This window comes from Nematolebias whitei, chromosome 19 (genome assembly GCF_014905685.2).
Source record: "Nematolebias whitei isolate Nwh7 chromosome 19, NemWhi1, whole genome shotgun sequence".
In the NCBI taxonomy this organism is placed as follows: domain Eukaryota; kingdom Metazoa; phylum Chordata; class Actinopteri; order Cyprinodontiformes; family Rivulidae; genus Nematolebias; species Nematolebias whitei.
In genome coordinates this window covers 8288484-8300650 of record NC_056516.1, presented here as the reverse complement: position 1 = coordinate 8300650, position 12167 = coordinate 8288484, and the positions used below count along the sequence as shown (strand labels likewise).

The window sequence follows — 12167 nt, the reverse complement described above, 5'->3', positions numbered from 1 at the left end:
CCTCTTCTACACAGAATGTAGTCGACCTGCGTACTCCTTCCTCCACTCTTACAGGTCACTCTATGTTCCTCCCTCTTTTGGAAATAGGTATTGACTATAGCCATTTCCATTCTTTTGGCAAAATCCACCACCATCTGTCCTTCCTGGTTTCTTTCCTTGACACCAAACCTACCCATCACTTCCTCATCCTCTGTTTCCTTCACTAACATGTCCATTCAGGTCTGCTCCGATCACCACTCTCTCCTCCCTGGAAATACTCTCTATCACTTCATCCAGATCTTTCCAAAATGTATCTTTCTCCTCCACATCACATCCAACCTGTGGAGAATAACCACTGACGATGTTTAGCATCAGACCTTCTACTTCTACCTTCAGGCACATCACCCTATCTGACACTCTCTTCACCTCTACTACATTCTTTGTCAACTCCTCCTTCAGGACCACCCCTACTCCATTTCTCTTTCTATCCACACCATGGTAAAACACTTTCAACCCTGCTCCAATGCTGCGAACCTTGCTGCCCTTCCACTTGGTCTCTTGGACACATTAAACATCTACCTCCCTTCTCTGCATCATGTCAGCCAGCTCTCTACCTTTGCCTGTCATTGTCTCCACATTTAGTGTTGCAACCTTCAGTCCTGCATTCTTGACTTTCCTCTTCTCCCTCTGTCTTCTGACATGTTTCCCTCCTCGTGGTCTTCAATTAACAGTAGCTAAATTTCTGCCGGCACCCTGTTTGTCACCAGCACCAGTGGCGGTCATTGTTAACCCGGGTCTCGACTGATCTGGTATGGCATCACTTAGATGAACTTGCATTAGTTTGGCAAAAGTGTTTTACATTGGATGCCCTTCCTGACACAACCCTCACTATTTACCCAGGTTTGGGACCAGAACCAGAGATACACTGGCTTGTGCTCCCTAGTGGCTGGTTTAATCAGGTACAAACAGTGTACAAAGCCGTATCAGTCCATTTTGTCAGAGGATTTGGGATCTATTCTATCGTCCTTGTGTTTGTCCAGTGATTGTGTGGTTACCTTTATCCGTACAACATTATAAACCGTCTTTAATCCTCAACTTGTCCAAACATACGCAGCTTTATTCTTTTGCAAGACACAAATTAGCATTTTTTTATTTATTTTCAGAGCAGATGATGCTCAAATAACAAGAGCATTCTTTTTCCCTCTCATGCTCTTCACTGTGTGGGCTCCTTCCTTTTTAGTCTTTGATAAATGGAAAGTTAAATATAGTCTCCCCTCCTCCTCCTCTTCTAGATGCTGCCCTTTAAAAATAATAACTTACCTAACAGCATTTAGGAAAAACAGATATAGAGTGCATGCATCATTTAAATTGTATCAGTGTACAGTCGACAATGGGAGTATCATTTTGTTGTTATTTTTGTTGCATATTGAGGAGCAGGACAGGATGAGGATCACTCAGGTGGAGGGTTAACAATGTCAGGACGCATGGGACTGTTTGTCGATTTTCACCAGGAAGCAGTCGTGTTGAAACACTGTGTCCACAGAGGGATGTTAACGCTCAGCTGTCAACACTACATGGCCTTTTGTTGTCGATGTAAGTGGTGCCAACAGTGTTATCCGCTGAGATGTGTCAACTACGTGGTTTATAAATAAAGTTATGGAGGAAGGAAGTTTGGCAAGAAGATGACGCGAGTATTGAGGGAGCAGGGTCGCCGTTGCTAGGATACAGTGGCGAAGGGGTAAAGTGGTTGTGGGGACTGCAGCAGCATTTTTGCTCCTTCCATCAGCAGAACGAAACAACGCCTGATCGATTCAGAGCAATAAATACTCACCTCTCACAGAAAACCAACACAGTTACACTGAGAGACTGCGCTCTCCAGCGTGCTCTGCAAACTAACGTGAAATGAAGAAACAAGTAGACATGTCAGGGAAGACGGTGCATCCCCCAAATAAACAGGGTACAGAAGAGGGTTCATTGTTTGAGACATAAACAGGGTACAGAAGAGGGTACATCCTTTGAAGCATATAAACAGGGTACAGAAGAGGGTACATCCTTTGAAGCATATAAACAGGGTACAGAAGAGGGTACATCTTATATCTCTATACGTTGGATACAGGAAAATAAACATGCAGATTGGTGGCCCTTGAAGACCAGGATTGAGCCCCACTGCTCTAAAGCACATCACCAGAGGTGCACGGGAGATGATTTCCTCTGAGGCATTTTAAAAATATTTGAGACTGATCAAAGTTAACAGTAATACCTTACAGAATTATTTTTTTTTCTAATTTTGATGATGATTTTCTGTTAACCAGCTGTTTAGCTAACGTTTTGCTACTTTTGCTTCTTCTTCTTCTTTTAGCTTTAACGACTCAGTTTAATCTCCTTCAGCAAATTTCAGCAGTCATTCGATGCTCAGCTTTCATACTGGACACTCACAGAAAATGCAGTGTCTCTTTTTAAAAGAGGTTTTCTCACTCACCTGTAAAATCAGAAGCAAGATGAGGCAAACATGAACAGATCAAGCCTCATTCACAGTAATCAGAAACCTAGAAAGCACGATGTTGGATTTGTCGCCGATATCCAATATGTTAAAACTTATTTGGCCGATAACTGATATCAGTACCGATATTTTTTCCCCTAGAGTACTACTTACAGAGACTACATAGCTTTCTCTGCTGTGGAATTAAAATGCTACGTTATTCTGCATGGTCTTTGTAGGTTTGGCTGCTACCAAATGCAGATAACAAAAAGGGGGTTGAAAATGATGCAACACTTCAACTTGGATTATGTTTAATGTCAAATTTATTCATGACATTTACTCTTTCTAACACAATGACAGTACTCGAACAGTGCAAATTTATACCTATTATATTGGTGAGTTATTTTGATGGAATGGCCAATGTCCGATATTTAACTTTATAGCTAAATATCATCCGATACCGATACAATGCCGATAATATCATGCATCCCTAGATAATATAATGTTTTAAAGGTCACTGAAGCACTTGTACAGAAACTGTGGTTGTGTCAGGGGTTTATCAAAGCAGAATGAATCAGACGGATTCTGCTGACAGAACGTGACCCTGACTGTGAGTTTTTGTTGGAGTCAGTGTCTGACAGCAGAATATGTGTCAGTGGAGCATCGTGCTGACCACAGCAGCCTGTCAGCCCTGAGCAAAAATAAAAATAAAACTTGCTCTTTTCAAATAATCAGACCAAAAGAACCGTAGCGTGAAATTAGCATTAGCATGAAGCCTTGAGCGGTGAACACGTTAACCCACTTTGCCGTGACGGTGTGTTTGAGTATGCGTGTGAGCATGCAGCTGGCTGCAGGCAGCCGTGCAGAGTCTCATTTCTGCTGAGACAAACGAGTCCCAAGTCCCCACATATTTATGGAAATAACTCAAATGATCGAATGTGATTCATGCTTCATGGGAACGCGGGGAGGAGACAGCTCATGTGTACATTTTCTCAAATCCAGGTCACTAAGCAGTGAAGACACACATGGTTGGGTTTGTTGTGAGCCTCCTTCTCTCTGACCATAGTCTTCTCTCTGTGTCTGTGCAGATATCTGGAGTCTTGGGGTGATCCTGTTCATGCTGGTCTGCGGTCAGCCCCCCTTTCAGGAGGCCAACGACAGCGAGACCCTCACTATGATCATGGACTGTAGATACACGGTGCCTGCGCACATCTCCCATGCATGCAGAGAGTGAGTAATCCAAACACGCAAATGGACCGACCACTCTGCAGGTGCTGCATATTTCATGCCTGTAGATGTGTGAAGGAGGAAGGAGTGAGGGTGCGGTCTCTCCTCTGCTGCTCTCTGTTGTCCTGCTTTCGCTCCATGCTGCAGTCAGCTGCTCCAGCAGAGACACAGCGCTGCGTGAAAGTGTATCCTCTAAAGTCTGCCCTGTTTTCAACAATGTGAAGGTTTAACGGTGCGTCACAGACAAATATCTGCTGAATATATTTTTAGATGACTGTAGCTGTGAGCATTCGGCCATGACTTCACGAGTTTATGTTGATTTTAACACAATACTTCCAATATTTGCTCATGCCCTTGTTCGTGTTGTGTTTATTTTCCCTTGTGGGCCTGAGGAAACATCATTTTCTCCCTCGTTTGTGTGAACAATTTAGACAGAGAACGTCTGAAAACAGCTGATAGCAGCAGTTTTGCATCTAAGATGATGAGATGACAAACATTTGACTTTATGTTCCGACTCATTTCTGTGAAGAGAATCCTTGATTTATTCGACAAAAACAAAATTGTCATATACGTAGCTTATGTGTTAGTTTTGTTTTGGCTACTAAAATAGAACCATGGCTTTGAAGTCACACTAGAACTAGTTGATTAATAACAGCAAATATAGCAGAGCTGAGTGAGTCCCTGCATTCAGGCAACCCAAATTCAAACTAGGGAAATTGCATTTCTTGCGAAAATGCAGTGTGAGTGCTTACTGCAAAATAACTTGCTGAGAAGCAGCTAAAATTAGCTAAAAACATGTTGAAATGGAAGAACAAGCCTAACTTAGCAGAAGAAAGCAGAAAGAACGTTTGCCCAATTAGGCTTAACTTGAAACAGACATGAGCACAAAAAAGTGGAAATTATCTAAAAAAAGCTGAAAGGAACAACAAAACATCTGAAAAGTAGCTAAAAAGTCAGAAAGAAGCTTAATTTACCAGAAGGAAGAGGAGAGAGCACGTTTGTGCTGAATTAGGCTGAAAAAAATATGAAAGGAGGGAAAAAAATGTGGAATTAGCTGAAAAAACTAAAATTAGTATAAAATAGCTAAATAGTAGCTGAAATAACTTGAACTAGCATACATAAGCTGAAAGGAGCATAACCAGCTGAAATTAGCAGAAATAATCTGAAACGAGCACAAAACAGATGAAAAACAGCTTCAATTAGCTGAAAGTAGCTGAAAAAAAATGTTAAATTTGCACAAGGAAACTGAAAGAAGCTGAACTGGAACAAAATGTGAAAGGAGCAGTAAAAGGTTGTAAACACATCTAAAGATGTAAAATGAGCTCAAAATGAGAACAAAAGTGTCAGAAAAGGATAAATGTTTCAAAAAGCTAAAGTTGCACCAAAACCAAAAGCCCTAGCAGGATTGTTCTGAAGGAGCTGAACATTTTGATTTATGATTTGTTGAAATAGTTTGAAAACTGCTGGACGAGAAAGATGCTGAAAAACGCACGGAAGAAAAATGGATCACAACAGAATGAATGCTTCATAAACATTCACACGTTATGTGTGAGCTCACAAAATAAGAACTTGTTGCAGGTTTTAAACCTTGTCACAGCCTTTGCTTGTATATCTTATACCGTGTGCATAAATTGTTGAATTGTTCGTGCAATTTCTGTTTTATAAACGTTTACATCATTGCACCACACGAATATCACATAGAAATATTATAATTTGTCCCACATTGTGCCAGACGTGCTACAGCTAGCTGCTGCCAGTGTTTGCAGTTTCATTTTGGAGCGTTTTAAAGACGAGGGATCTACTTTGGTCTTGGTTGCGTTTGAAGGAGCCATAAGCCCAAACAAATCCCTATAATGTGATGCATTTTTCAGCCTATAAACATGTTCTTACCAATAATTATCTGTGTTATTTATCTAATTATTCCTAAAGCCACAGCTAGGTGTTTCTTTAGTTATTAATGACACTTATGCCCTCTGTGCCTCCTTCCAGCCTTATAGGTCACATGCTGCAGAGAGACCCGAAGCAACGAGCAACGCTAGAGCAGATCGAGAGCCACCAGTGGCTCCAAGGTATCGACCCCTCCCCAGCCACCAAGCTGTCCACCCCTCTGGTGTCTCATCGCAGCTTATCTGAGGAGGAGCACAGTTCTATCATCCAACGCATGGTGCTGGGAGGCATCGCAGACAGAGACGCCATAACTGAGTAGGTGTCCCCCTTTCGTCCGCACAGACACACAAACATGAATTAACATGCAGCTGTGCCTTCTTGCTTAATTTACAAAGATTTGTCACAGATTGCCCATCCTTCTAAAACCCAAGTGGCTGCTATCAACAGTTTAACAAGCAGATGGTAGTCACTCCTGAGCCGTTGCCATGTTTAAATGATTATTTTCTGCTCATAGAGGCGGTTTAGCTGTCATTTAGAGAAGCAGCTGACATGTGAGTGAGACTTAAAATGGTTTTCTGATACCATCGTCCCAGGGCTCTGGAGTCAAACCATTACAACCACATCACAGCCACCTACTTCCTGCTGGCAGAGAGGATGCTGAGGGAGAGACAAGAGAAGGAGCAGCACAACCAGACGCGATCGCCCAGTCCCAGCAAAGCCCAGTTCAGGTAAACAAGACCCAGACTCATCACATGCATTCACAAGCACTTCCTGTGACAGACAGGAAGTTGCTTCTGCTGAGTGTCAGTTTTCAAACAGTCTGACAGAAGTTGAAAAGTCTTTTTCTTTGACAAACACTGAAGGAACACAACAATAAAAAAAACATCAAACAACAAGAGGTGATAAAAGTTTAGCTTGAAAACTGAATGAATTACCAGCATCCATCCATCCATCCATCCATCCATCCATCATCTTTACCCGCTTCTTCCTTTTTGGGTTGTGGGGGTCACTGGTGCCCGTGTCCACCTATCACTGTGTGAGAGGCGTGGGACACCTGGACAGGTCTCCAGTCCATCACAGGGACACGTGGAGACAAACGAGACCTCACTCTCACCTAGGGACAATTCAGAGTTACCAATCAGACTAACGTGCATGTTTTTGGTCTGTGGGAGGAAACTGTAGTACCTGGAGAAAAACTACACATGCACGGAGAGAACATACAAGCTCCACCCAGACAGGTCCCGGGCCGGGATTTGAACCAGCATCCTTCTCACTGAGAGGCAGCAGCCTTACCAACTGCGCCACCGCGCCACCCTGAATTAGCAGTATTTTATTCTAAATTTCTATTCCAGTTTCCATCCTTTGTCAATAAAGAAACCTGGGCGTTGTACTTCTTTTAAATGAAAGTAATAGGCCTTACAGCTTTTGTTGCCAAGAGCTGCCATGTTGGTGCAGCAGATGTTAAGCTACAGGCAGCTAGCATAGCTTAGTCTTTCAAACGAAAGAAGGCCAGAATTTAGCCTGGTTCTGGTTGTTACAAATGAAAAAAGTCCTCAAACAAAAATTATAATTTTTCTAATTCATGCATTCATTTTTGCTTTTCCTGAACAAAGTAAGTTAATGCTGGATTCAGAAACGGTTAGCTTAGCTTCTTCTGGAAAACAGAATTACCTTTAGAAAAAGTAGTACATTTGAAGTTTATTTTTGCAAGTATACTTTAAGTTAAGTATAAGTATATCAAGTATACTACACACCATACTTGTAGTGTACTAGAAGTATACTGATTCAATACTTGTTTGGACTAAATTGGGACATTTTTATACTATTTTTAAGTTTATCAAATAAAGTTTATAAAAAGTAAACTTCAAGTACACTTCCTCATTTTTAGTGTAAAATAAGAATACTTCTAGTATACTTAAATACACTACATTTTGCTTAGGGTGCCGTACTGCAAAACAAAAACCTAGGATCTATCTGAGCTTCCACTTGAAGTATAATTTTGTTTTTATTACAAATATTAACATATATAAATATGCTTTAAAATGTAAGCTCAAATTGTGTAGCTGCATTTTTCATCTTTAGTAAACAGATATTTTCTCTTCACACCAGTCTTTATGGTAAGCTAGTTAGCTTTTTGTTAGCATAGCCATGTAGCATTCATAAGGGTTGTTTTAAAATCAGTGTTGTTGTTTATTAAAAATAATACGTGCATATACATCCTTGAATACATAAAAGTGAAAAAGGCAGCTTATCACAGTTTTTAGTGTTCGACTTTATAACCAGTTTATGCATAAAGTCGTGTTAACAGTTAAAATTGTGTTTTACTCTTCACAGGCAATCTTGGCCCACCAGGGTAGATGTTCACCAGGATGTCAGTGATGGGTTAGGAGGTCCCACTATATCCCATCCTGGCGGACCACAGTCCCCTGCCCGTAGTGCTGAAAGCCTCCACAAAGGTCCCAGACCCAAAACAGCTCTGCTAGACCTCAACCAGCGGCAGGAGAGCAACACTCCGGCTTTCAGCCAACAGCAGCCCGTAAGACAAGACCAGGAGAGGGCTCTGAGGCCTCTGGCAAAGCCACACTCCCACCCACTCAGGCTTGGCTCCTTGGCATCAGTGGGGCCTTGCAAACCACGGAGCCCGAGTCTTTTTAGTGTGGAAGAGGATGAGGAAGAAGAAGGAGCAGAAGATAAGTGTTTGCCTCCTTCTACGCTGCCTTCTCAAGTCGTGCTTCGCTGCAAGGCCTCCTGCTCCTCGTCGACATCTAGTAATCGCATGACGTCTCGTATGAGCGCCCCGATTCTTAACCAGATCCACGAGGAAGACCAAGAAGACGAGGAAGAGGAGGATAGACGAGACTTACATGGACTTTGCCCACCAAAACCCAGTCTTAGCCTCAATTTGAACTCCAGAATACCTTCATCTTCAACACTAATGTTGTCCCCTAAGACTAGCAGTGCGACAGCACTGGACACCACGTTCACCCCCAGTTCAGAGACTAGTGATGATCTGAGAGAACATCCCCTTAGACCAGACCCACTAACTGTAGGAGAACGAGAGGACGATAGAGCAGAGAGGACGGAGGACAGGGAGATACGGGGGACAGAGCAAGACAGTCCCTCTAACTGTGCCAGTCCAGGATCAGGGTCAGGTCAAGGTAAGGGCACAGCCAAAGCATCCAGTGGCCTAGTGGAAAGCCTAAAACTGATGAGTCTGTGTCTGAGCTCTCAGTTCCACACCCTAACTGGAGGAGGAGGTGGTGGAGGTGCTGGTGGTGGCAGCAATGTCGGGGTAGACCCTCAGGACCGTCCTGTGTGGAGGATGTGCATGGGCGGCTCCACTGGTAGTTTGGACAAAGTGTCTCTCCTCGGTGGCCCCTCACCAAGAGGCAACCTTTACCACCAGCCCCCTCTGGGAGACGTACTGGGAGATCCGCTGCTGGAGGGTCCCTGCTCAGGATCCTTGAGGCTGGGAGAACTGGACCTGGCTAGGGAGAACCACAGGAACATGAAGAACCATGCGTTGCAGATGCCTCTAAACGAGAAGACTCTATCTGTCAACATCCATCGAAGCCCCAAAGAGGGTTTGCTCTGCACCCCCACCCCCCACAGCTGCTGCCAGGTCATATAGACCCACAGCCGCAGGATGCTCACTCCACCTCATATTTGCACACACACCATCATTCCCTTACTTTGTTTCTGTTTTCCCAGCGAACGTCATAAATTTGCAGTTTTTGTATCGTTTGGGTGTTTAGTTTTAACACGGGGAGAAAATCCTGATGCCAAACTTGCACATTTAGACACCAAGGATGGGATGAGGTGTACATATGTGAAGCACTTTCAAAAAAATAATTAAACAAAACACTAAAGGGACTTTAGACTTTCAGGTGTGTTTAAATGTGGCTAAAAAGGACATCAGGTTCCCGAGGTGCTCACCATCTGCACACATCTGCTGGGACTGCACCAAGTTCACGCCTCACTTTACTCCAATGAGCTGAGAAAAGGAACGTTTTAGTATCTTGTTACATATCATACGTTCTGTTCTACTCTGATGTTTTTATTATCATATTTTTTTAATTATTTTTGAGACAATCGTTTTAGATTTTTTAAATTCTATTAAATATTTAAGTCAAATGCAGCTGAGGTTGAACATTTGCATCCACTCATTTTGGACAAGAACATTATATTTAAATTGGGGCTTTTAATGACGTATTTAAGTAATTTTCCAGAGCAAATTCATTTTAGGACATGTGACTTTAAAGATTTGGGAAACAAGAATTTACTGCAAAAGTTTGTTTTAATATGGTTTCTTTTCTAATCTACACAGGGTCAAAATTATAAACGGGGACACAAAATACCCATCAAATATTTGGTAAAATGTTTTTTTTTAGCTAGTTGCTCCCAAACCACAAACTTGATGAAGCCACCCACAAGCTTCTGGAGTACCAGTACTTACGGCTGATATTTGACCCTTTTTTCTTTTTTCAGAACTGTTAAATTTAAATAAAAATGTTTCCAACATGGATCCAGTTTCCAGTCCCAACGCTCAGCAGGGTTGAGGTTGGCTCTACGGGAACGCCATGCACCTAACGTCAGCCTGCTTTATCCAATCAGAAACCAATGCGTTTGTGTAACCCACCATTACTTCAGGTAGCAAAACTTCCCCACAGCATGATGCAACCACCGCTGTGCTTCACAGTTGGTACAGTGATGTTTGAAAGCCTCGTCTGAACTCCTCCAAGCGTACTTCTTGTCACTGTCGGTCCATGTAGACCTGTCTTCTCTGTGGACAGGGACCAACAGTTTTCACTTCACGGCCTGCTTGATTCTTGGTGGTTCCTGGGTTGTTACTAAACATCCAAACCAAATTTCTTTCCCTTGAGAAGAGCATTTAGGGTCTTCTTCTAGACCTTGCCAAATTTGTGAGCAGGTTCGAAGTACAAGCTATTAACAAAAAAGGTTAAATTGTGTCATCTGGATCAGTTTCTTTAACTGAGAAATGTTTCGTCCCCCATCCAGAAGACTTCCTCAGTCTACAGCCTGCCAACCAGATCTGTCCCATAGGTAGCTGGTCTAGGTCTGTGAATCTGTAAGTATGGGTCTGTGAGTAGCAAGTTGGCCATCTGGCCTAAAACAATTGTTGTACATGATGATTGATTGTTTTGCACGTGTTAAAAGTCTACTTCTGAGATTCCAACAGAAGGTTGACTTGAAACATATCAATGAAGGAACCTATGGGACATATCTGGTTGGCAGGTCGTAGACTGAGGAAGTCCTCTGGATGGGGGATAAAATGTTTCTCACTTAAAGAAACTGGTCCAGATGACATGATTTAACCTTTTTTGTTGTTATCTACCTGGATGATTGAGCTTACAAAACTTTTTTTTTAACAAGCTATTAAGTAGCTTTAAAATAATTTCCCAGCTTGTGTAATTCTGCAATTCTTTTAAAATCTTGACTGAATTTTTTTGACTTTCCAATTCTGAGTTGTTAATTTCTTCTTATACTGTCAAAAATAAATAAATCAATAGGCCTTGGCTTTGTCCAATTAAGACTTATTAAATATTTACTTGAAATTTTGCAAATATTTGAGTTTATGTAGTTAATTTTGACTCCGTGTTGATGAAAAAAAAAATTGAATAAATTCGAACTTGTGCAGCAAAAATTTGCTTTGAAAAATCATTGTTTGTTGTATAATCATTCCACTTTAGATAAAAAGGTTCAAATTAATCATTAAAAGCCCCTGAATTATTATGACAGTTTTGTCCGTGATGGGTGCATGTGAACCCACTGCACGGTTTTCATCCAAATGAGGACAAATACAATGAAAACAGACAAGAGTGGCGATGCATGATGGTGGCACGTGGTATTTTATGGCGTTTGACATTTCATTTATCTCGAACAGGCAGAAAGAAACTGTTGTCAAATTTCTGCACTTGGAAGACAGAGGTTGTACATATGTGTATAGTTAAACAGTACGCTGTACTTGTAGTATTTATTAGTAGAGTTGTATTGCAGTAGAGAATGCTAGATCCTTCTACATCTTTATTCTTTACTCCCACTGGAAAATCAGGGTTGAACCCAGAGTTAGACGGTTCTGATGGTTGGAAAACAACATTAAACACATATATAGGCACGCAAAGGCAGCTCTTTAAACTCAAAGTGGCCCTCCATTCATGTTTATGTGCAGACAAAAAAGTCAAATGGGTTGGAAACTGGTTTTCTAGGATCACAGTAGCCACTGCTGTAGCGTACTCCTAAGAAAAGGGTCTTAAACAGAAGACAACACCGCCACCCTTCAAGTGTTTGTAACTGGATGTGTAACCCGCCCCTAGTGGCATATCTAACATGACCGTGCATGTGTTTCGCTGTAGCAACCTTAACTCTTAACTCACGAGGTCAAACCACCTGTTGTCTCCACCTACGTAACAGAATCAAACGGTCACTTTACTGTAAGATCACAGCAATACCAGCGACTGCAAAATGTACAACAATGGATGTGCCATAAAATTTGTCTTGAGCATATTGTACTGTATGTATATGATAGAGACCTATTACAATAAAATAATGTGAATGAAGATGAACTCCTTGGAGA

General features: G+C 41.9%; 2 protein-coding genes across 2 annotated transcripts in view; one reads left to right on the top strand and one right to left on the bottom strand.

The window, feature by feature from the left end:
- The window catches only part of LOC119425683 (SNF-related serine/threonine-protein kinase), a 32401-nt gene extending 21865 nt beyond the window's left edge, over window positions 1-10536 (top strand). The window contains exons 5-8 of the mRNA XM_037693227.1: window positions 3547-3688; window positions 5675-5887; window positions 6166-6300; window positions 7907-10536. Of these exons, the coding sequence (XP_037549155.1) occupies window positions 3547-3688; window positions 5675-5887; window positions 6166-6300; window positions 7907-9203 (1787 nt within the window). The 3' untranslated portion in view covers window positions 9204-10536. The remainder of the gene's footprint in view (window positions 1-3546; window positions 3689-5674; window positions 5888-6165; window positions 6301-7906) is intronic.
- LOC119425684 (growth factor receptor-bound protein 10) overlaps window positions 1-12167 on the bottom strand; it is a gene marked incomplete in the record, with an annotated part of 634378 nt that overhangs the window by 313739 nt on the left and 308472 nt on the right.